The sequence below is a fragment of the Epinephelus moara genome, chromosome 14 (assembly GCF_006386435.1).
Source record: "Epinephelus moara isolate mb chromosome 14, YSFRI_EMoa_1.0, whole genome shotgun sequence".
Lineage (NCBI taxonomy): Eukaryota > Metazoa > Chordata > Actinopteri > Perciformes > Serranidae > Epinephelus > Epinephelus moara.
Window position 1 is genome coordinate 17,918,656 of NC_065519.1, and position 26,132 is coordinate 17,944,787.

General features: G+C 41.1%; 1 protein-coding gene across 3 annotated transcripts; it reads right to left on the minus strand.

Annotated features, from left to right (window-relative positions):
* Nucleotides 1-26,132, minus strand: LOC126400556 (serine/threonine-protein phosphatase 2A 56 kDa regulatory subunit gamma isoform). Of its 3 annotated transcripts, none has more exons than XM_050061350.1 (14): nt 25,945-26,132; nt 17,678-17,877; nt 14,113-14,223; nt 13,736-13,828; nt 13,188-13,318; nt 13,031-13,090; nt 10,741-10,849; nt 10,342-10,395; nt 9,970-10,140; nt 9,734-9,861; nt 6,704-6,805; nt 6,439-6,511; nt 3,256-3,372; nt 1-1,192 (listed from the first exon to the last, which is right to left on the minus strand). In XM_050061350.1, the coding sequence occupies exons 1-14, from the start codon at nt 26,036-26,038 to the stop codon at nt 1,058-1,060; spliced, it is 1,578 nt and encodes a 525-aa protein (XP_049917307.1). In that variant the 5' UTR covers nt 26,039-26,132; the 3' UTR covers nt 1-1,057. The 3 variants fall into 3 exon arrangements, with proteins under 3 accessions (XP_049917307.1, XP_049917308.1, XP_049917309.1); XM_050061352.1 differs by having other exon boundaries at nt 1,053-1,192; nt 3,256-3,337; nt 25,945-26,131; XM_050061351.1 differs by lacking the exon at nt 3,256-3,372 and having other exon boundaries at nt 25,945-26,131.

Here is a 26,132-nt window from a genome sequence, read left to right on the forward strand (position 1 = left end):
ACAGCCAAGCCCTGAACACTGCTACTGCAACTTAGGTAGCAAACACAAACAGCTTTCACTCAGGTTCATCCTCATCTAATAACCCAATATCAGTAAGTACCATTGTTTAAACTGTCTAGTCATCACTATGGTCTGATTTTCAAATATTGTCCTTGAACATAAGGAAGCAAGCATATAAAAGAGCGGCATATGGCACAAAACAATAAACCGGAAAGCGTCAGATGTCCACGGGACAACTTCCGCTTTCCTTGCCACCTTTCCTGGACATTGCAAGGCTAAGGACGAGCCTCAGTTTGGTCTGGTGTGCTAAACAAACAAACAAACAAACAAACAAACAAACAAACAAAATCTTTCAAACACCAGTGACCAGAAACAAAGGCAGGTGTCCCTGTTTAAGTCACAGATAAAAACATCAAACAAACATAAAGAACACAACAGTCTTGGCACTGACAAGATGTCTCCGTAAGATTGAGCAACCAAAAACGAAAGGAAACTCAATGGATGACAGGAAAGTCTTGTCTTTCATCTGACCAACAGGTTTCTGTTGTTCCCTTTGACAGAAAAGAAAACCAAGCAGAGACCAAGAGACGATCCTTAGACAGTGAGTCAGTCAGTTCCTACGTTTCCACGTCCGATCCATTGTGTTTGCGAGAAGGAATGAAGGAACCAGCGTATCCGAACTCCCAGGTTCCACATTTACAGTGAGCGCACAGGGGGGGATGGAAGGAGAAAAGAAGGTAAGAGGAACCGATGGGGGGAAGATAATCGGAGAACACAATGAAAGTGGCGAGGGCATAAAGACACACAAACACGCTCCTCTCCAAATAAAGAAAAAAACCTGAGAAAGCAGAAATCTGAGGGGGAGGAGGATGCAGGGCTTCTGCACTGGGGCAGCAGGAATGAAGAACTGAGGATTCTGGGTAAAGTGATGGTAGGAGGAGGGATGGAGGGCCCGATGTGGGTCACCAGTGTAACTCTGGCGCCTGGGCGAAGAGGATGTCCATGGCTGTCGAGGGTAAAAGGGGCAGTTGAACAAAGAGCCGGCAGATGGCGGGACCTAGAGTCCATCGTGGGTTGTCAACATGTCTTCAGCTCTGCGGTGGGACTCCAAGGCTTTTGTGGTGTAGATATCCTGAGGCAACTCAGATTTGCGTCGCACCATAGGCCGCTCTTTCCGCTGGTCATGCTGCAACTGTCAGGTTGAGCAAAGAGGAGAAAGTTAGGCTTGATTATAATGTTTCACATCCTGTCAACAGGTCAGATTGTTCAGATCATATCTTTGAGATGAAGCACGACAGCTTGAGCACAATTAAGTTACACATGTCAAGATCTAATTTACAGAGAAAAACAAGACTGAGTTAAAACATGACGGCCTGAGGCCCCGTCTGCACGTATACAGATGTTTTTGAGAACAGATATTAATTCTGTCCACACGACCTTACTTGTACAAAATAATTCTGTCCACGCTAACGATCACCGAGGTTAGCTGTTTGCAGCAGTGAAGTGTACAAGCTAACGTTACCTTTTTTACACCTACTGGAGATCTCGTCACTGTTTTTCTATTCAGTTTAAGGATGGAGCAGCTCACTCAAACATTTGAGTGATGCTCCGGACATGCAAACATTTTCCCTCCGATCCTCATCGACAACAATCCCACTCTTGAAATTGTCTGCTGGTTCGACCTGGTCTGACCCAAAACCCTAGTTTCTGGCGGACTTTAAACCGCAGACACTGAGGTGGAACAAATAACGCTGGGTGCAGCTGATGCCTCAGTTTCAGCCATTGTTGTTGTTTGTAGCATATTCTCATTACACACAGCAACAATGGGCATGCGTGAACTGAAAAGATTACATCATCATTTCTCAAACACTTTGTTTTACATGTCCACATGAATAAACAGTCACCAGAGTTTTGAGAAACCCATTTTAGTGACCTAAAACTCCAAGTGTGCGCAGACTGGAGGCCAAACCATTGAGGAAAATATCGGTTTAGAAAAATATCTGTATACATGTAGACGGTAAGTGAGCGGGCCATACCTGTAAATATTAAACTTAAAATCAAATACACACAAGACATTAATGTAGCCCCAAAGTGTTCAGTATGAAATAAATAAGACATTATAAGCATAATAATTACATGAATAAATTGTGTCAAACTTACATGAACCAATAAATCTATCAAAGCTATTTTATTTTATTGTTTCAATTTATTATATAATTTATTTATTCTAACAGGAACCAGGATTGCTATTTTTCATATTGTTAATTTTTTTAAATTCATAATAGCGCTTTTCACAACTGCGCTGTTGTCAACAGCCATTTTAACCCTTTGAAACCTGGAGTGACATCACTTTTTTTGGTGCTGCTTTCAGACACCTGTCGCAAGTTATTTAAACATTTGAACCCTGAGCACACTGGTGACATTTCTTTCAGAAACATGGGAAAAAAGGCAGTGAGCAACTTGGTAAGAAATGTCCCTAAAATTGCAAAAAATAAATAAATAAATAAAATAAAATAAATAGATTAAAAAATAAATAATAAAAAATAAATAAATAAAATACAATATAGGTTTAGAAAATTATTTTTTAAAAAGATAGTGAAAACTTTTATTATTACTATTGTTATTATAATTATAAAAATATATTTTTATTACATTTTAAGAACTCCTTGCAGGTCATTTTCTTGTTTATTTTTAACTTTTTTTTTTAAAACTAATTTCTTGCTAATTCTTTGGGGTAATTTCCTTTTTAAGTTGCTCATTGCCTTCTTCCCATGTTTTAAAAAGAAAACAAGTAACTCTGCTCAGGTTTAATAACATCTCACTAAATAGAATGAGTTGTAAGAATTTTTCACATTATTATCACAAATTATTGGTTCATTCATATATATCTTACAAAATCTATTAATACCGTTATTTCTTTCGTAGGACCTTATTTATTTATACAACACTGAACACTCTGGGGCTCCACACTACCTAAATCACATGCATGGAGGAAGCAGGCACACAGAAAAGAAAGCTCTTGATTCCAGTGTTTAGTCCACAGCCAGATTTGTTTTTGTTTCTTTTTTGCTAATAGGTTGATTAAAAAGCAAAAACACTACAAACAAAGATTATAATTTATACATAAAGCATACAATGATATTTACTGTAGCTTCAGTTAGAAGACTGCAAGCTTTAGGAACACACAAGCCTATTAATATATAGAGTGGCTATAAGAGGAAAGATGAATAGAGACAGAGAGAAAGCCAGGTTTACCTGAGTCGCGCCCTCCTCAACTGTCTTTTTTAACCTCTGAACATCTTCTATCAAAGGGACATCCGTCTCCATTGCTACAGGACTATTGAGGTCAGAGGAATCAACATACATAAAGAACTATGTTGAAAAGAAAGGGAAACAAAAACAGAACACAAAAGGATGGAGAAAAGACTTTAAGTCGCATGCAAAGAAGAATGAATCAAGAGGCTCTCGACTAATGGGAAAAGGTAGCTCTGATCTACTGCAGCTTTCAGGTCTGATGCGCTAGTCGAGGTTTAGACTCAAAAAGATTGAAGACATTCAATCTTTTATGGGACTTAAAGAAAGTGTTTATTATAAAAAGGTGAATGTGTCGCAAGATGTTAGAGAACATCATGGCTGGGGACACTGAAATTAGTTAAAAAAAAAAATCAACTCACTGGCATGTTTGGATTGAAAATGTTAAATTTTGTTGCACATTTTAAAGAATANAGTGTTTATTATAAAAAAGTGAATGTGTCGCAAGATGTTAGAGAACATCATGGCTGGGGACACTGAAATTAATTAAAAAAAATCAACTCACTGGCATGTTTGGATTGAAAATGTTAAATTTTGTTGCACATTTTAAAGAATAGTTCAACATTTTTTTAAAACATGCTTATTTCTTTCTTCTTAAGAGCTGGAAGAGAAGATACCACTCTCAGGTCTGTACTCTAAAAGCTGTATGTGGCTGGAGCAAACGGGCAGCTAGCTTAGCTTAGCACAAAGATTGGAAACAGTGAGCATGACTCTGTCCAACAATAGTAAAAACTGTATTATCATATTTTTGGAAAAACAAAAAGCGAGGGTCTACTTTTGAAGGACATATCCAAGACGTCAAAGGCTACTATAGGCCTGCACGGGTCCAGTTTTCAAGATCTGCCCCGACCCGACCTGGCGACGTACAAACCCGCACCCGAACCGCAAACCCGCGTATCAGGCCAATTAGTACCGCAACCCGGTCCGACCCGTTGAAACACGACCCGCAGCCCGACCCGTAACCCGGATTTAAAGTAATCATTTTGGGTCATATTGGCTGAATATTGAACAGCATATCGCCACAGTTAAGGTGCCAGTAAGTAAACAACGACCTGAATGAAGCAGCTCTCACAATAAAAACCTGACTTCAGCTCCATCATCAACCCTCTGTGTTCTTCTCCCATACGAGTGTAAAAGCACTCGTTTGTTACGTTTAATGCTTTTAAACTTTTAATCTATGTAAAGGAACTTTACATGTGTAATAATAGACTTACTTTCTGTCCAGAGCGACGTTCAGCAGTTACGAGCCGTCACGTGTTTTTAGAATCCATCGAGGAGAGAAGTAATCCATCAGGGAAACACTTCAGAAACATTATAAAGTGATAGTTGTACGTTTTATCCACTTATTTCTCAAATACCTAAATAATTATTTACTGTTTTGGAAGCGGCGCTTGTTAGACGGTGGCAGCCATGTTGATTCTGTCGTCCAATCACAAATTGTGTTATTAGATGGTGAAACGCGTGTAAACAGCTGAACCAATGACCGTTGCGAAATAGCGGAGGCGATCCTCAGAGAGTAAATAATGACCAAGATAGTTATCTGTAGTTTACCGAACTAATGACTGATGTGTTTATCTAAAACCCGCGATCCGACCCGCATGTTATTTTTTCCACCCAGATCCGAACCCGGGAAAAAATGTTTTTTTAAAAACCACCCGCAAATCAGCTGTTTTTGCGGGTACCCAACCCAGTGCAGGACTCTGCTATAGGCTACAGATAACAGTGTAAAAGTGAACCACCACCTCACTGGTGATCGAGACAGAGGACAATGAAATTAAGGGCAAAGTGTGTGCAGATGAACAGTGTTTGGCTTCATCCCCGTGCAGCTAACCACCGAATGGGTGGGGATCTCCAGGGGAAGCCAAACACTGGTCATCTGCACACACTGTGATGACACACAGCTGGTTGAATATCAGCAAAGTTTCCCTGCTTCCCTTCACTGGTTCCTGTACAGCAGGGTCGGTCTTTGTTTCACTGTTATAACCATTAAAAAGCAAAAGCAGCATGTGTATACATTCAGTAGGCTATATCTTCAGTAGCTAGCTAGCTAACCCTACACATCTCAGGGTTTGATTTTGGTTTTGGAACAGGGAAGAAACGTATATCTTTTTCCAACCTCTCCAGGTAACGAGTATCATTAATACACAAGCACCAAGAAAAATGTTCAAAATCCACAAAAGCAGCCTGTAAATTAATTTTGAAAAGATTGTATGAAAACCTATGGTGCCCAGCCATGTAGCTGTCGAGCCTTGGTCGGAGTTGGCCGATGCTACGCTATGATAGGCCAGTCTGCGTTCAAGGGGCGGGACTAAGCGAAGGATCAATTCAACATCAAACTTAGTATGAATAGTGTGTTAGTATGCGATACTGAACACAGCTTGTTTCTTGGCTAGGCGCAGAGACTTCCTGGAGTCTCCACTGGTTGCCAGGCAACCTCACGGAGACAACAAATACAGTTTTAGTTATTGTACCCGGCCAAGAATTAGGATTTCATTAGGTTTTGTTACCTTTGAAAGGAGCCAGGGTAGCTGTTTCCCTCTGTTTCCAGTCTTTGTGCTAAGCTAAGCTAGCAGCTACTGACTGTAGCTTCATCTTTATCATACAGACCTGAGGGTGGTATCAATTTTTTCATCCAACTCTTGGCATGAAAGTGTGTGTGTGTATGTTCCAAATGTTGAACTGTTTCTTCAATGCCTAACACTGTTATACAGTGGAATACTAAAATCAGTTCTGGGGAGTTTCTGTATATAATTTCTCTTTTAATGAATCCAATAATTCTTCTGAAAGCCTTATAGAGCTGTCTGATTCAACCATTCGCCACCACTAATCACATTCATAGATCACGACCACTCATCACGCTCTTTCCATCTTCACCAGCTGTGTAATTAGAAAATTATTAACTACCAAGTCATAGTAGGAACAAAGGGAGTCCTTAACGGGATAAGATGGAAAGGGAACTACAGGTCAACAACAAAACTAGCTACAGAAAATACAAGACACTTATTTCATTAAGATTAGTTCTACACACACACACACACACACACACAGACACACACAGACACACACACACACTGTGGTAGTAAGGGGAAAGACAGGTGAGGTTAGATGACTGCACACGCTGCTTACCTGTGGATTCGACTTGGCGAGGTTCTCGATCTTGATCCAAGCCTCTTCACGTTCTTTTGACTTTGCCTTCTCTCTGTTGAACAAAGCACCAAAGCTCACGTCTTTAATCTGTTCCACTCCGCTGACAAATGTGAATCCCAACACTTACTTAGCTGCAGCGTTAAGGCTGATTGCAATTATGTGTCAATCAGACGTCAATGTTAAGGGGAAAAAAAACCCAAAACAACAACATTAACTGAGTGGGAGAAGATTCTTTGGTGCCTACTTGTTTTTCTCAGCCCTGAACTGCTGCGTGCAATCATCAAAGAGCTTCTGATTCATCTCCATGAAAAGCTTCAGAGCGTTGTAGATGAGGCCATGGATGGTCCTGTGAACACACATTACTTTATTTTCTGTCTAATGTAAAGCAGCTTGAGTTGAAGGTGAAAAAACTACTTCATGGATTAGTAGACTTCTTGATTTTCTTTTGCACTTTTAAAAACAATGAGACAAACTCCCACACTGTCTTGCTCACTGCTGAAATATTTATATAATTGCAATGTTTCCGCTTGTCTGACCTTCATCAGCTATGTGGGCAGCAGCACAACACTTTCATATATACTGTATGTACATGTCAGAGCTGCCTCAATCATCCATTAACAAAATATAATTAATTAATCTTCCCTGTTCTGCAAAGCCTTCATCAATATGCCCTTATTCACTTTTTTTTCCATCTTCCTTATAGTGTCTATCAAACAAAATATGCACTGATTATTTCTATTGGTCCACCACACTATTTTATCTCTCGCCTCTAGAATGTTTTTACTACATAAAATATGTAAATCTTACTGTATAACTAATAACTGGGCAATTATGTTATGTATTTAAGCGATAGTACATCCTTGGTCTGTAACACTTTAAAAGCAATATTTCATCACCCCAAATGACTATTTGTATATCAATTAATGAGGAAAACATATTTTCTCGCATGCCTGTGTTGAAGGAAGAATCCAAAAAGTTAGCAAGAGCAAAACTATATCAAAACATCTGTCTACTAGGGGTGGGCAATATTGCCCTAAAATAATGTCACGGTATTTCAGGGTATTTTTGCGATAACGATATTCTTGATGACATGGCAAATTAGTAAAAAAAATAAATTAAAATCTTAAAGGGATAGTGCACCCAAAAATGAAAATTCAGCCATTATCTACTCACCTTCATGCTGTTGGAGGCTCTGGTGAAGTTTTAGAGTCTTCACATCACTTGTGGAGATCCCAGGGGAGAGGAGGTAGCAACACAACTCCACCTAACGGAGGTTTACGGCACCCCAGATTCAAATGTCCAAAAACACATAATTGAAACCATAAAATATCTCCATATTGCTCGTCCGTACTGATCCAAATGTCCTGAAGCCCCGACATAAAAAGTTGCTTGGAAAAATGTGAGACATGGGCACTGCGTTAATGTGTGTTCATGTACTTTCGCTGGTCTCACGCAAGCGCACACACATGAATGCAGTGCACAGAGAGGCAGTAAGAGCTACAGACTAACAATGAGGCTAAAAACAGAGGTGTTGTGGTTTCAATTATGTGTTTTTGGACGTTTGAATCTGGGGTGCCGTAAGCCTCCATTAGGCGGAGTTGTGTTGCGACCTCCTCTCCCCTTGGATCTCCGGAAGTGTTGTGAGGACTCTAAAACTTCACCAGAGCCTCCCTCAGCATGAAGGTGAGTAGATAATGGCTGAATTTTCATTTTTGGGTGCACTATCCCTTCAATAAGTGAAAAAGTTTTACAGTTTATAAACAACAGTAACTCAGAGTGAGATTCAGATTCTGTATACAATATTAATAGTTCAACAAAATAAAATCTACAACAAATTAAAAAGCTTAAACAGCTCCCAAAAAAAAAAATATAAATCAACAGGTGATTTCCTTCTTTTAGCAAAATTCTAAATGACTGAGTTGTTTTTTTTTTCCACCTGGACCTTTATGCTCTGCCTTTTCTCCTCTAATCATCACGCTGTAACCTGTGACAGGCTGTTATGATACCAGAACTATCGCACGTTCACATATGTGTAATTTTTTTGTTGAGCTGCAAGTGTCACGTAGGTTTACATTACCAAAGGTTTATGACAAAATCACTTCATGTCATCAACTCCCATGTGCGTAAGGCGAGAGAGGAGAGGGAGAGACGCTGTGCTGCTGCCAGAGGAGCCGCTGAATGAGTTCCCTCTGAGCGGTAACTCACTAAAAGAGTCTGAGAAGTCCGGGGCTGTTCATAAAACATTCAGGACGCCACAGTTTATTCCACACTACTGAAGCTGCTCCTCTTTTTGGAACCACCGCGGAGTCGGTAACAATTTTACTTTTAGCCATGCTTGCTGTTGCTATGGGTAACAGTATGACGTCAATATGTTAAGAAATCGAAATATTGTGATGAACTAGATGATATGGCACGCCCCTACTGCTTCAAACTTTTTACACATCTCATTAGGTATAATCCAAGACTCATTTGTCCAGTCGTATGCTCAGTACTTTCCGAACAGACAGCCCTTTTTGATGGGGAACTGAACTGTCAATGGACTCTCATTTCCCCATTGAAGAGGGCTGACTGGATAAATGAGACTTAGATTATACAGCAGTTGTGTGAGAGTTTGTGAACGGATGTTTGCTCTCAGATTCTCTTGTTCTTTTCTAGTTTTTAAGACCTCTGAAGTTACATGAATGTTACTTAAGATTAATTAGTATCATTATATTGCGTCATTTTGTATCTTTCTAATCTTTTTAATGTTGTTTTCTTGAGTAAATTGAAGGTGGTCATCAGTCAAACCAGCCTCTGTAGTCCTCTGGCTGGATGCTTGAATGACTGAGGCAGCTCCTACGTGTATGTGCTGTATAGGTGGAGGTGCTGTGATGTTGCCCACATACCTGATGAAGGTCGGGCAAACTGAAACGTTAGCAGTAAGCGCGACAGTGTGCGGGAGTTCTGCTCATTGTGTCAAGACTGCATCTTCCTCCAACGCACCCGTCACACATTCAGGTGTGCAGGGATTATTTTTTCAGTTTTTTAGTGTGCATTAAAAGCTGCAAACCTAAGCTGTGTATAAAAAGGAGATCTGCAGATATATACAGTAAAACATGCACTTAAAGTGATGATAAACCTCCTTTTAGAGATTCTCCATGAGAAGTAAGTCTAAATAAGCTCAAATATCTACACACACTTGAGAGATATCTAATGTGAGCTGGCATGACATGCAGTGTGAAGCGTTTAAGAACATTAGCACAGCCTGTGTGAATACTAAATCTGAGTGTCTTACTTGTTCCAGTGGGTCTTAGAGTTGCGGTACAGAGCAGGGAACATTATCGGCAGAATCTTTGCTGCGTTGTCGCTGATCAGACTCATGATGTACTCGTTGTTCCAGTAGTACAGAGCTCTCTCCGCCACCTACATAAAAACACCTCCGTCAGGCATATACCGACAGCTGCCACCACTCCACCTGAATAACTTGCTCCCTGAGGTATGAAGATAAGACTGTCATCACCCGTCGGTTACCTGGAAGTGCGGGCTGGACACACACTTGGCCAGCTGTCTGAAGAGAGGCTCCTGCACTTTGACGAACTCGGACGGCTCGATGACGTCCAGGATCTCCTCCAGCTCGTTGAGGAACATCACTTCCTTGGGACTGTGAGTCTTTGGCCAGTACTTTAGTAGAGCCATTACCACCTGATGTGATGATGGAGAAATAAAATGATGGTGATGAATAACCAATCAGGGAGGATAAGGGGATAGAAGCTGCACAAAAATTGATTAAGCAATTCATAATCTTGCACAGCAAACCAAAACAGACCCAATCTTAAATTTTAAAATCAATCTGAGCATCAAATAAGCAAGAAAATGAAAAGACCGTCTTTTTGTTTGACATACTGGCTCAGTTAGAGTGCTGTCCTTTTCCAAAAACTGCACCACGCAGTAGGCCAGCTGCAAAACACATAAACAAACAATCATTAAACTGTCAAAGTATTTGAATTTATGTGCAAGCAAACTAAAAGGTAACACGACGGGGGACTTGTTAATGCCTGAGGGACCGACTGGCTGGAACATGCAACACCAGTCTTCAACAAAACCTGCAGAAAGACCTGCTGCTCTTCTGAAAGGAGGAGGCGTGTACGCTCAAAGCAGGTTTGGACACGAATATTTCAATACATATTTAAAATATGTGACCTGTAAATAACTTGCTATGTCATGCTATGCGTGTTTTGTCTCTCTTGCCATTCAACTTCACCGAAAATTTAAAAGGCTTCCTTTTGTGTTGGACAGACTCACCTGTGGATGGTAGACACTGAGTGATTTGACTTTGTGCAGAGGCAATAAAACCTTCAACAGGAAAATCTTGTGCTCTTCTTTTAGTGGTAAGGCAAATCCATTGATTATGCTGTGGAGAAAAAAAAAACCCCACAGAAGTGTTATCAGAACATCTGAACAGTTGCTTGGCATCATGGGTGCATTATGAAACAATGGGCCCCTGGGCACAGATACGCACAAGGCCCCACCACCCCTCCTTCATATGAGCAACACACATGGACTGTTTGGTTGCTTTGTGTCCCTTTGAGGTTGTTTAGGGTCTTTTGTAGTCATTTGGGGTAATTTTGTGTCTTATTAAGGTATTTTTGTATCACTTTGAGGTCATTTTATGTCTATTTTGGTTGTTTTGGGTTGCCTTGGGGTTGTACCAAGTCTCATTGTGGTTGTTTTGTAATTCTTTTAAGTCATTTTGTGTCTTTTTAAGGTCATTTTGTGTCTCTTTGAGGTAATTTTGATTTTTTCTGTAGTCATTTTGTGTCTCTTTGAGGTAATTTTGATTTTTTTCTGTAGTCATTTTGTCTGAGGTAATTTTGTGTCTTTCTGTAGTCATTTTGTGTCTCTTTTACATCATTTTGTGTCTCTTGAGGTCATTTTGTGTCTTTCTGTAGTCGTTTTGTGTCTCTTTGAGGTCATTTTGTATCTTTCTGTAGTCATTTTGTGTCTCTTTTACGTCATTTTGTGTCTCTGAGGTAATTTTGTGTTTTTCTGTAGTCGTTTTGTGTCTCTGAGGTCATTCTGTGTCTTTCTGTGGTCGTTTTGTGCCTCTTTAAGGTCAATTTGGGTCTTTCAGTAGTCATTTTGTGTCTCTGAGGTAATTTTGAGTCTTTCTGTAGTCGTTTTGTGTCTCTGGGGTAATTTTGTGTCTTTCTGTAGTCGTTTTGTGTCTCTGAAGTAATTTTGTGTCTTTCTGTAGACGTTTTGTGCCTCTTTAAGGTCAATTTGGGTCTTTCAGTAGTCATTTTGTGTCTCTGAGGTAATTTTAGTCATTTTGTGTCTCTTTTACGTCATTTTGTGTCTCTTTGAGGTCATTTTGTGTGTTTCTGTAGTCGTTTTGTGTCTCTTTGAGGTCATTTTGTGTGTTTCTGTAGTCGTTTTGTGTTTCTTTGAGGTCATTTTGTGTCTTTCTGTAGACGTTTTGTGCCTCTTTAAGGTCAATTTGGGTCTTTCAGTAGTCATTTTGTGTCTCTGAGGTAATTTTGTGTCTTTCTGTAGTCGTTTTGTGTCTCTCTGAGGTAATTTTGTGTCTTTCTGTAGTCGTTTTGTGTCTCTTTAAGGTTAATTTGAGTCTTTCTGTAGTCATTTTGTGTCTCTTTTACATCATTTTGTGTCTCTCTGAGGTAATTTTGAGTCTTTCTGTAGTCATTTTGTGTCTCTCTGAGGTAATTTTGTGTCTTTCTGTAGTCATTTTGTGTCTCTGGGGTAATTTTGTCTCTTTCTGTAATCATTTTGTGTCTCTCTGAGGTAATTTTGTGTCTTCTTGTAGCCATTTTGTGTCTCTGGGGTAATTTTGTGTCTTCTTGTAGTCATTTTGTGTCTCTGGGGTAATTTTGAGTCTTTCTGTAGTCATTTTGTGTCTCTGGGGTAATTTTGTGTCTTTCTGTAGACGTTTTGTGTCTCTTAGGTCATTTTGTGTCTTTCTGTAGTTGTTTTGAGCCTCTTAGGTCACTTTCTGTCTCTGTTAGGTCATTTTGTGTCTCTTTTGGGTCATTTTGTGTCTGTCTGTAGTCGTTTTGTGTCTCTTTGACAATATTTTATGTCCTACTGAGGTGTTTTGTTTTGTTTTGACTTTTCCGGTCGTTTTGTGTTGCTTTGTAGTCATTCTGTGTCATGTTACGGTTGTTTTGCTTGTTTTTGCTGTTATTTTGTGTCTCATCACAGTTCCTTTGCATCTCTTTGTGTCCTTTTTGTGTTTCTTTGTGATCATTTTGAGTCTTATCCTGGTCAGTACATGTAAATTTGAGTGACATTTACAAAAGGAAGCCCAGGGAGAACCCTGACATTTTGGGCCCCTGGGCCTGTGCCCGGTATGCCCACTCAGTAATCCATCCATGCCTGCTGGCTTGATTTAACAGCTTGAATTGAATTAAACAGCTGATAATTAGGAAGCTTTTGCATTTGGGACAAAAATGAAAGATTCATGGTCTGCTATTATGAAAGGGAAGTGCTGATGGACATGTTAAAGTCGTATGACAGCCACAAAGATATCACAGCTGAATTCACCAAAGCTTGTTACGTTAGCTTAAGGCCGTACCTTCCAAGTATTTCCAGTAGTTCAGCTATACCATTATGGTGCTCTGTCTCATAGATAAACCTGGAAGAACAAACAAAACAAATGATTAATACATTGACCATCTATCTTGGTATACATGTTTTAAAAATAAGCCAAGCAATGAGAGAGCTGCACCTACCTATAGAAAATGTTATTGATCTGTTTTCTGATGTATGCTCTCAGCCCCAGGAACTTTCCATAAATCCTGTGGAGGGTAGTTTTGAGGAAGTCTCTCTCTCTGGGATCCTCACTGTCAAATAGTTCTAGGAGCTACGATGAAAAGAGAAGTGAGAAGTTACCATAATGACAGTCAGTGTGTAAATCGTGTCCTGTAATTGACCCGTGGCTGAGTCCCGCCCCTCGAATACAGACTGGCCAATCATGGCGTAGCTTCAGCCAACTCGGGGCCTGACAGCTACACATCTGTGCTCCATAGAGTTCTTCTAACTACACAGAGCGTTTCTAACTAGCTTTATCTTTTTAACCTGTTGTTGCTGCTGAGTCAGTTTGACATCCTGGATATATCCTTCAAACACAGACTGTAGACCCCTCTGTCTGCTTCCCTCTGGAATCACTATTTCATTTTTCCAAAAATACCAACACAAAGGGGTGGGGCTTAGCAAAGGGTCAATAATCATTTTTTTGACTATATGGTCTGAGAGTTTAGCAAAAATGTTCTTCTCTTACCTGCATAACAAATTTCTGGTCGATGTATTTCTTTGCTATGTTAGGCTGAAAGTCAGGCGATTCTAAAAACCTAAGGAAAAATTCATAGACGAGCTGCAACAGAAAAGAAAGAGAAAAGAGGAATGAATGCGGAGAAGGAATTCAGACAAAATGGGGACAAAGTGTGCATAATTTAGCACTGAGCTGCACAATGTTGAGGCAAACGCTCTAACACCAAACACACAATTTAAAATCTGCTACAGACATGCAGTCCTGTAAACTTCAGAAACTGCTGAACTGCACACGTCAGCCATGCTGGCAGTCTCTTCTATGCACAGAACAACCGTTTATAAACCTCTTAACTGTTCTGCAGATGATTAAATGACTTAAATGTCAACCTGGAGGTGTGGCCATGCAGCTTCAAGTGTTGGCTCGTCCTCTTCTGGATCAAACTCCGCTCCAGTGGGGTTGGACGATGGAGGCAATGTTCTGAACATATTCACCGCAAACTGGAACAACAGAAGTGAAAATGATACGGTGAGTGTTTATTCCACTGGACAGTAGGTTATTAAAGATAACTTCCTTTTGCTGTTTTTATAACTTGAACTTAAAAGTTCATGTTGAGACCACACCGATGCCAAAATCTCTACCCAGATTCAGTTTCACAAAGTTCAAAAAACACACAGCTAGACCTGGACTTCCTGTCAGAAGTTTCCCACTCCTGAATAAATGTTTCCCGTCATGACATACGGCAAAACCAAAAGCAAAACCACATCAAAAGACTGACACCGTTTTCAACACAACATATCTACATTGAGCTGAGAAATCCTTGACAAATAAAACTTTTAAAAACAATCCGTGCAATCAAAGCAACAGCAGCATTTCTGTTCCTGGGGCCTACAGCACGGCCTCACTGGGACAAGTCTCCACACAGTCTGGCACATTAAGTTAAAGGTCGATTATAAATGCTGGTGTCATATGAGGAGTACGGCTCATTTATTCAGCTCCTAGGTCTTGTGAAAAATGATTAGGAACATGTGTTAGTGCCATTACATGATTTATTTTCCAAAAAAATCTGTCAGTACTTTTTAAAAAAAAAAAATCTGTTTTCAGAGTCTATGATACATCTGACTACATCTGAGCTGTTTTTGTAAATGTCTGTGAAGCATCCTTGCCTAGGTATTCTAAAATTATTTTTCCTTTTTAGGTTAATGTTAAACCTTGTCCTTGCGACTGGCCTCCAAGGGTTTGGCCCGCAATAATTCAAGTGTGTTGTGTTTCTGGTCTCTCACAGTGTCAACTGACTCCCCTGTGGGCTGCTGTTCCCTGCCAGGCAGATCATGGGACAGTGCAGGTGGCCTACTAAAACACTGGGAGCCTTGTTTGAAAAGACAGGCTACAAGGTAGATAGACTATCTGCACTGTGCTGCACTTCAACCCAGAACAGGCTGTGAAGATGACTGTGCATTAACTCCACAATGGAAACCGTAAATGGAAATGTCATAACTGTGATTGGTGCGATTCTGCTGCTGACTTTCTTTGATGATGAAAAGATAATAGTTTGTTGTCTGTCCTTCGCCGTGTTTATAGCTTCATTTCTCTGCACACTTAAGGCTGTGATGAGACGGTAAGCGGAACAACTATCATCATGATCATTTTGGTTTGCTCAGATTCTCTGCTGGTAAACTTTAGTTGCAAAACAAAGGTGAGGCAAATTTTCCAGTGATTTCACACAATCTCTGTCGCTCCTGCTGCAAGTTAAACATTCATCATCACAGCCGTTGTACCAGTGGAGAGACTTCGCTGAGAAGGCCATTTCTAAGGAAACTGTGGTATGAATGTAGGATTGTGAAAAGCTGATGCTAAAAAGTGCACTGCTGGCTTTAAAAGTTGAACAATAGTAAGTTCTGTGAGGCTGTATTTAGACACAGCCTTTGAGCTAAATGCTAACATCATATTCTATACCCTAACGCCTCGTCTCTACTTACATATGTAACTGGTGTCCGTAGTTCTGTAATTATATGGATGATGCTTCTAGTGAAAAAAGTGCATTTCTTTACGGTCAGATAGAAACCTGATAGAAACTACCTGTAGCCATGGGGGAGAGGCTAATTCTGTTTTTCGCTATACAGTACTTTGGAATATGCACTTCGAACATTACCGGGACAACAACAGGACTAATATTGCAAGGCAACAAATAAATGTGTGTGCATGTTTTGTGAAATATTTCATTCATTTAATTAAAAAGACGTATAAACGGCTGAACGAGTCATGATGACAATCTGCCTGTATATAATGTATAACCATATTTTTGCAGAATAACATTACTCAGATTCACAATGTGTTGAAACTAGATATACACAAGTACTTTTTAATCATAAAAACTCACTTGACAAACAACACAGGCAATTGAAGGAAATAGCCTGTTAGTTAGTTAGCAGCCTGTTAGCTAAGCTAGCACACTGTCATAGGGTCTCTCCAGAATTTGCTGCAAAAGTTTCTTAACGTACTTGAGGCAAAATTCGGACCATAATATTACAGAAGGGAGGAGTTTCGCAGGCACATCGGATATCATGGAGATTACCATGGGAATGAATGTACTTCCAGTTGCCTCGTCTCCGACATATACGCAAGTGGAAACAAGACGCTCTCTCGTTGACTATGCTAACATGCTAATATTAAGCACGTAATGTCTACACCTTAGTTTAGCATGTTAGCATGCTAAAATTTGCTAATTAGCACTAAACAAAGTGCAACTCAGGATCATGGGAATAAGCTTGTTCAAGATGAACTGTGCCTCACCTGGAAATTGGACGAGATGGGGCGGCTGACGTTAAGATTAACAGTTTCCAGAAGCCTTATAGCAGCAGAATATACAGGAAGTCAGAGATACTAACAACCTGTTATGTCACTCTGTAGGCTACATGTAGCCTTGTTCTTTTTCAGTCTGCTTTACAGCACTTTATAATTGCTGGTCTTGATAAGTGCTACATGAATAATCTTTATTATTATTATTGTTAACCATACAAGATATGTTAAATGACAGAATACCTTCATTTCACAACATTAGGATTTCTGAAACAAGGGTATGCAGAGTTTTGCATTGCTGAAACAGTGTGAAAGGGGCTTTGAGGTACGTTCTCAAATCAGAGGTGTTACCCATTCAACAGTGACGTGCATAGAAACCAAATTATGGAAGATCTTTACACATATACTACAAACAATATGCGTCTTTATTTTACACGTGCTTTAGCAATGTTAACACATGTTTTCCATGCTAATAAAGCCCCTTTGAATTGAATGGAATTGACCTGAATTAAACCCGGCTATATTAGAAGGCAGTGTGTTTTGTCAGGGCTGAATGCAGCCATGGTGTTTGTGGTCAAAACTAAGAGCCAATCAGCTCTTTAATCATGCAATAGCAAGGTGTTCCCATCATGCCCTGGTTATTGTTGCCCACATGTACATGATGTCAGGGCAAGTCCAGATCAGGACAGACACAAATCTAACCAACACATATTGTGCGGTGATCACCTATCGCCAGTGATCAGTTCTGCTCAGGCCTGGCACATCTCGAACGAGCATAACGTTATTAGTTGTGCAGGTATTCAGTCATAAACCAGATTACTGGACAAATTTGATTTTGACCTGATGATGACTCTAGATGTCCAGTTCAGTGGTAAAAACATGAAATCTTGCAGATCGTTCCAGCTTTTGGAGGAGATCATGGAGGAAAAATACATCTTGTGTCTTTCCCCTCTCCTCTTTAACTCCAACCCACATAGTTCATGAAATAATATTTTGAAAGGCAATATAAAGCATCAGCAAACATCACACATCAGCTGGGACACCGAGCCTACCAGCTCTGTCCCGCAGCTACAGCCTGCCCCTATTCTCGGCCCGAGTTTCACCCTCATCTCCAGCTTTTATCGCAAACACAACCCCAACTGCAGTTTGACTGACCATGTGCACCACCTCCGGGTAGATGGGCTCTGTGATGACATTCCGGTTGTGGGTGATGTACTCCACCATTTCGCTCAGCGCCGCCCGCTTCACTTCCTTCCATTTCAGGTCGCTCAGCGGGTCGGACAGGAAGTCGAAAAGAACGCAGCACTGCCGTAGCTTCTGGATGAAGAGCTTCTCCTGCTCTGCGGGGGCCACATCTGAGGAGACAAAGAGGGGGGTAAGGTGAGGTGGATCAAGAGAATAAAAAAAAGACAAGAGTCCAAGGATGACCGAAAGAGATTCAACGATGCTATACAATAAAGCAGTTGAGAATATAGGAGGAAGGAGCTGTGTTCAAAGAGTGAAGGGTCACAAGAGAAAGGCGGGGGTGGTTTTAACTGTCAAGGATGACACCAATGCGATAGAGAAAAGAAATGTGAGGCAGCATGAGAGTGATGAAGACTGGCAAATGAGTCATGAAGACTAAAGTGCATTGAGAGAAAGGCTGAGATGGTTAGAGCCCAGGGGGAGGATAACCACAGCGCAGAGTGGTAGGAGAGAAGACAGGATGGAGACGGGAGAAGAGGATGAAGGATTTGGGAACTAGGTGAATGGTCACAGTCTAGCCATTTGACACACTCGCTGCGAATACAAAGAGAGAGAGAAAAAAGATGTTTTTATAAAAGGAAACCAAGCTATTTAAGTCTGTCATTATATTTGTCCATGGTGGTTTTGAGGACTTCCTCTTTTCACTCAATTTCCACCCGGGCACTCAAGAGCACAGGCTCGTAAACAAACAATCTCTGGCAGAGGCAACGCTTCACACATGACAAGACAAAGGGGAAACATCCATTTCGGTTGCTCCAAATTACCTGCTCATGTGGAGCAGTAATAACACATACTGACACCGTAATTATGTAGTTATGCCACACAACTTTGATGTAGCTTGTTTCTCTCACTTATGATGTCTGGTTTTTATCTTTGATCATCACAATGGAGGAAAATCTTCACACATTCTTCATCGCTATTTTGACACGGTAAAGTAAAATAAAATCCTGAGCTGGACATCTAAAATACATGTGGCTTTCTGTGCTGCTATACGCTGCTTATCTAGCTTAGCATCAAGGCTGGAAATATCTTGGCTCTATCCAAAGGTAACAATCTGCCTACCAACACCTCTAAAGCTCACTTGATGACACATACCTAATACCTTATTGTTAATTATCTTGTCACAGGTCTGAACCAGGTAAGCTGTTTTCCCTATTTCTAGCCTCTAAGCTAAGCTACCCAGCTACAGCCCTATAGTTATTGGTCAGATGTGAGTGGGATCAGTGTTCTCATCAAACTCTATCCAAGAAAGTAAGGTGTAGTGTATTTATCAAAATGTTAACTATTGCTTTAAAGGTCCAGTGTGTAGGATTTGGTGGCATCCAGCAGTGAGGTTGGAGAACTGAAATTTCTCCTGTGTGTCAAGCGTGCAAGAGAACTACAGTGGCCAGTGCGAGAACATGAATGGCCCTATCTGGAGTATTTGGTTTGTCTGATCTGGGCTACTGTATGTGTGTCAGCTCTATGCAGAGCCTACGCCATAGTCTAGGCAGGTGGTCTACACCATTGTGAGTATTTATACTTGTACAGTGGTGTGTCTGTGTCACTCTGCAGTTACACCTCCAAAACACTAGTCGGCATTTCTGTGAAGTGCTGTAAAGTTTAGTTGATTATAACACACCCCAGACACACACTAAACGTGGCTTAATAGCGACAGTTTCAAACACAAGAGCACACATCAGCAGCACACGCAGCATTCACAGACAAAGCATTTGTCTTTTGCTGGACACGTTTTCCCCACAGATATAACATGCTAATGTTTTTAGCACAAACCTATGGCATTTTACATTGTATAAATTAGCCTAGCAGCTAGCGTACTTTTCCTCTACTCATAAAGCCAGGAACAACAGCAACATTTAACAAAGGTAACGGCACATAATTTTAGCTCCATTACAACTCACAAGGTTCACTGACAAAACAACTGTCTTATACTACAAACGTTTTCCAAGCAAATATAACATGCTAACGTTATTAGCACACGCCTATGCCATTTCACATTGCATAAATTTGTCTAGCAGCTAGCGTACTTTTCCTCTACTCATATGAAGCCAGGATAAATCACACACGAGACTTAAAATGCTATTTTAGTGGAGGCTTTATTGTCTTCACAATTTATTGGTTCTTATCTGTGAAATTTAAGTAAATAAAAGCTCTGTTTCCACTGAGGGAAATGGTTTCAGCTTACAAAAGTAGACAAGAGGTCTGCATCGCCACGACTTGTAGTTACATTTCTGAGGAGGTGCACGTCAGTCCACGGCGTAGGGTACAGCGTCGATTCAATGCGGAAGAATAAATCCCGCTTAATTCCCACACACGGGATCTTTTAAAGTATACTATGCAGTAGTTGTCAGTCCTTCCCCAGCTTTGTCTACTTGGTATTTCACCTCACTATATTTGCTTTTTCATGGGGCCATGTCCATGATTTTCTTAGCTTTCTCTTCGACCGATACTTGCAGTGGCACCTGGTCACTACCTTTTTTATAAAGTCTTGACTTCACCTGTGGGCTGTGCCATGAACGTCGAGAATACAGCAAATCATACGAAAATACACAAAGAGGCCAGAGTCTGCAGATAAATACACCCCCACACACTCCAAGTAGGTTATATGTGATGATTAAAAGAGATTACTTTAGGTCAGTGTCTTTGAACATGTTATATCGCTCTCTATAGACGTGTTCTCTCGTGAAGGTACATGCTACAATATCGTCCAGCAAGGCTAGATATGGCATCTTAACACCTGCTTGGAGGCAGATCAGAATCTTTTTAATACCCTGGATGCCTGTTATTAATAATAATAATAATTCAATGGCACTAAAAACTGGTGGGAGCAGCCATCACTACAGAAAGATTTAATAAAGACAACGAATACCAAACAAATTCCAATATGGGCATTCTCATTCACTCCTCTAGGACTTTTTCAGTCAAATATTTTTATTAGGACAATAATTGAGGATGAAAGGGCATCAAATGATGTCTACTAAAACCTGCTTTTAATGTTATGCATTTAGTGTAACGGTGTGTGTTTGCATTTTTTAAGACAGTCGGGCCTTCATTTGTGCATACGCATGGTCTGAGGCGATTCTAAATTTGTTTGCAGAGTACCAACCAATTCAGGTAAGAAAACATTCCCAGATTTGTGCATCAAACATTTGTTCAAGCACAGATTTGGCTACCTGTGAACTGTTTGTGAATGAGGCCCGATGCAATTCTGCAGCCAGGCCAGTAAAAATAAATCACTTAAAACAGACTGACACTTACTCAACCACTGTTTTCTTAAGAGAAGAGCTTGAGACCTGATCTGGTGTTGTACCATACCATGCAAATAAGGCACTCCAATTCACAGTTGAAAATACATTTCAATAACCTCTACTTCCCTTCATAGATTAGATAGTTCTCAATAAAATAACAGACATGTTTTGTTATCTAAAGCTTCTTCCCTGACTGAAATTTGATTCTGCACAAGCCCGGCCACGGCTGTAATAAAATAGGCAAATCCATAATGTCAACATAGTCCGTCGCTAAACTCAGGTGTGGGTTCATTTAACTGACAGAAGCAGCTGCGTGCGATGTAGATAAGAGGTCTGTCACATCAAGATGTTGCTAGTGATTTATAATGCACCGACAAAACAGACCTAAATGTAGTTAGTTTCATATTTATGATGTCATTAGTGTCCCTGCTGGTTACCTGTGCTGTGTATCTGATAGAAGATAAGGAGCACAGGAAACCTACTGTGGCTTTACATTAAGAAAATGGTGTATTTCTGCAACCAGAAGGGCTCTAGAAAAGGTACTCTGTGAAATTAAATACTATACTCTGAATGCAAGAGCAGGACACGAGGTAACACAGTGAGCAAATCTGCATAATCCCCAAAAGCGTCACTTTTCTATACCCTATAATTACTAATCAGTAAAGGGTGTGGCATTAACTACTGGCTGGCACTGAGGCTCGGAGGCTGTCTGCACATGAATGAGGATGTTGGCGCCACGGGTGCACTGAATTAGATCAGATATGTTCATGGCATATACGTCAAAGGGAATGAATCTCATTTCCCTTCTACGACTGTACTGTAACCTGTAGGCAGAACTCTTCCAATTACTGAGATAAGAAAATTAAGTTGTGAGACAAATTATGATTTATGAATTGGTACAGGGTTCATGTAAGGCAAAAAAGGAGAATAATAACCAATCAGAGCACTGCAAACATGCTATATGAATGCAGATATGTACATACACATTATTCTGAGATAAATTAATTTGGTCTCTGTGTGCTGCGCTGCTGCCATCTATCTAGTTTTAATTAGACTGAAAGTAATGAGCAAATAAACAAACTGGCATGAAATTATTCTGCCAATTCATTCATGCAGGTGTGTAATAGGAAGGAAATCACTGCTGGGGAAACTTCATATAGACACGGAGGGAAATAATAACCAGCTAAACCTATTCGTCCATGCCCTTATTTCAATGAATGTACACAAAAGCGACAAAGGCCAGAGGAGGACGCAGACAAAACACACAACTGCCTGACATTCTTGCAAATCGGCAGATTCTAGGTAAGAAGAGAGGTATCCTATTCAGACATAATGGAGACTTGGCTCGGACACACACACGCGCGTGCACACACACACACACACACACACACACGCTTCTGCAGTGTCAGTTTCAAGTCGGCCAATTCATCTTGATGACAGTGAGAGGTTGGGAATTCCACAGGAGAGAGGCTAAGTGTGTGAGCTGCCATTAACGGCCATTTCCATAAAGATTTGGCGGCCAGGAGCACTGTCACTGTCACAACAGGAAAAACAGTGGGGGCGCCAGTATGCCTGATTAAAAACACATAAGAGAGAGGTTCATCCAAGACATTTATCATTAGTATTATTATTGTTGTCTCCAAAGTGGATATAGCGTGTTTCAGAATGAGGCACACTGATCCGATACTCCGAACGTTGGAGCTAGAAACACCGCAGTCCGTTAAATTGGTTGATAGAGAACGCTTACTCTTACGGTAGTGGCAAACTTACATACATCAGTCAACTATAACTATAAAATTAAAGGATGTTTTGCCACCTTTTCAAAGGCGCCGACGTCGTGACTCAATCCACACATCTTAAATGTCAATATGACAACCCTAACCATTCCATTTGTTTTAATTGTCTCTCTTGCAGGACAGATGCTTTTAGATCCTCAAGTGCTTAAAAAATATATTCCTTACTTGGAGGCAAAAATAGTGGCAGAGTGTCATTCCTGTGCGTTCCACCAGCATTACACCCTGCTCTAAACACTTCAACCTGTGCTGTTTGTTCTGAAAATGTCATGCAACCCTGTTCCGTGGGCGATCAGCGAGGTGCAGATGTTCCTCTGCATCGCTGGTGAAGAGGATATACAGCGAGAGCCAGACGGAGCAGTGATATAGCGATCTGATACCAACCCCGCCTACATTAAGAGGACAGTCTGCAGTGGAAACGCAAAACAAATCTATGGTTTAGATACATATCAGTATGGATTATGTGCAATTTTAAGGATAAACTATCGAAGGCATTGGAAGGGTTGGTAGGAACGTGGCCTAAGTACCTTAACAGAACAGTTCTATTGGCACCATCCACAACTTCTGACGATGGAAACGCTACAATAAACATTTTAATGTTAAATGAACTGAGCTGAACCGGACTGCTTGGTGGAAACTAGGCTTTAGGTCAACAGAGGTGTACCAGTTTCATCCCAGAGGACTGGTAGAGACAACTAGAGCACCAACAGCAAGAAGGATTAGATTACCATTTATTTTTTGTGTATATTTCACTCACTCAACTCTGTGAACCTTCTATCTACTTGGCTTAAGGGTTGTGTTGTAACATACTTGTCACTTGTACTGGTTGCACTGGGACATGAAGCCGCACTGGAATGTGCTACCATGCCTTGCACCCCTGACCGTGTCAGACTTGCGTTGCTCCTCTTACATAAGTCCGTCTGCCTGTGTTATAAAGTTTCTGTACACTCCTGAAATATCCAGCGGGTCGTTGTGTAACAGATAAAGGCCCAGTGTTGTGATCCCAAAATTGATGTTAACCACAATGTGATGTCTATTAATGCTGCTAACAGAGGCCTTAGGAGGGGAACAAGCATGCGCCTGCACACGCACGAGTGTCACGTCTTGTGGGAGAACAGAGAAAGATTTATCTTAATGCCCCCCCCCCCCTCCCCTGTTCAAAACAAAGATAATAAATAACCGGAGTCACATTGGAAACACAGTCTCTACTTTTTCTCTGTAAATGGGTCAAATGAACAGCTGCCAGTTGAGTCTGGAGTTAGGACTGGTTTGGCAATCTGCTTTATCGACAGTATGTTATGATCAATGTAAACATTGACTGATAACTATTTATAGCCATGTGGGGGGACAGTGTGCTGCAGTTTCCAAGGCATATGAGCAGCTAGGTTGGCCACATTCATTCATTAAAGCACTTTTGGCTGCAACACCTGAGACTGCATCCAAGATATGTACTTGGTAAAGTACGGTTCATGAATCATCACCCGTGTGTTGTTGGGAAATAGTTAAAAGGTATGCATCATTGCCACACTTGAGACACATTCATAGCTGCAATTTGGAGGCTTCCTCGCATCTGACAAAAGTGCTTTGCGGTGCTTGTTATTAAAATGATGTCTTGCATCTGAAAGAAACAGAGGTTCACAGGCTCTCTTGATACATGGTGCAAAAATGTATCTTCGGCGACATAAACCTGGGTCTAAATACGGGCATGACTGCACCCTAAACATACTGAGGAAATGTTGGAGTGTGATTCAGAGGTGGCCAGGGATTCATGTGTCCAAAAAGGTGGTGTGGTGGGAACGCAAATGCATTCCTAACAACGCTGAAGGGCCACCTGAACATTTTTGTCATGTGTGAGGCTCAGAAAAACGTCCTAGACACGCTACATCTTTAGAAATATTTACCTGAGGCGATCCTGCTCACATCCATGCGCATGTACAAATGAACATTTATACATTTCTTTGGTTCAGTAGTAGTTTCAGTTCCCCACATACAAAATCAAATGTGAGAAGGGAAGTGAAAACCGCTCCTAAGTAGTTTCTCAAATGATAAACTGAGACACATTCAGATGCCTGGAGTAAACCGCAATCTGTTTCCACTGAATTAAGACACAATGTGGAAAGATCTGGATACAAGGCATTTCATCTGAGCAGGGTCAGAATGATAGACACGCACAAAGAGAGGAAAGAGGCAGAGAGAGTCTGATTGTTCCCCAACACTGAGTTGTCATTCAAGGCAGTGGCCTCTGTGGCTCAATAGAGTGTAATCAATAATTGCCCGAGGCTTCATCTAACGCTGGGCTGCACCCGAGTACAGTGGTAACAGGCTGGGCCTTTCAAACATGACTGAGTACATTGTACACACACCAAGAGGCCGAGCCCGATGTTGTAATCCCGAAACATTGCTGCTGTGGCTGGGTCATATTGACAGCGGTGCTTTGTTGACAGAGACATACTTGAGAGGCACGTTCAGATTGAGTTTCTTGCGTCTTGTCTGGGGGAAAAGGTGCCCGAGCATGTCGGTCTCAAGGGAAAAAAGGGTGTGGGGAGATGGGAGTCGGGGGGCTGCTTGCTGCAGAGCATTGGCAGTCCACAGCCTACACACTATGACCAATTTGTGCCCAGATGAACTGGAGTGTGACAAAAACGCTGGGGCTGGGTAGAGCAGCTGAGCAGGAGGTGAAGGGGGGGAAGACATTACACTCCTCTTTAGCTTCTCCTTAAATGCTACCGTTTATAAATGCACACATGAATGCAGAAACACACATTTACACGCAAACACATGAAAAACTGAAGGAGAAGACCCTTCCCTAGGCTATGACCTCACTTCCTTTGACATCACTAGCTTGGCGGGGGGATGGGCAGAGAGCAGCTAGCTAGTAAAACCTGATTTTTATGTAGCTCCCGTGTCTCACAGTAATGCACACAAGCCGCACATGTAACAAAACCTCACTTCGCTTTTAAATACAATAGAGCTGCTCTCCATAGCGCACGAACAATGATGTTATCGCTAACGTCTGAATGCTGACTAACCAAGCAGTAACCAGTGGAGGGGAACAGGAGCACAGCAACACACAGCTCTCTGTCTCTCTCCTTAATACCCTGGGACAATACAGGAAGAATAATATGTCCTTACGTACCTCTGAAGTGCATAAGAGCCACCGGCTGAAAGGGCCCATTGGAGTTAGGTGCATCCACAACCATCCTGTCTCCAGATTTATTGCATGTCAACATCTAAACCTCAACCAGGAAGGCGATCCACTCAGGGCGAGAGGCCAGCCTCCATTTTAGCACAAAAGCAGATCAGAAAATGAAGCTCTCTGCCGCT

What these genes read in the sequence shown, in the direction of transcription:
- LOC126400556 (XM_050061350.1), bottom strand. Translation starts at nt 26,038, where the DNA reads ATGTTGACATGCAATAAATCTGGAGACAGGATGGTTGTGGATGCACCT. An exon ending in TTCAGGGCTGAGAAAAACAA is followed by an intron (nt 6,512 to 6,703) that starts GTAGGCACCAAA and finishes TTTGTTCAACAG; the next exon opens with AGAGAAGGCAAAGTCAAAAG. An exon ending in TCGCCAAGTCGAATCCACAG is followed by an intron (nt 3,373 to 6,438) that starts GTAAGCAGCGTG and finishes TTTTCAACATAG; the next exon opens with TTCTTTATGTATGTTGATTC.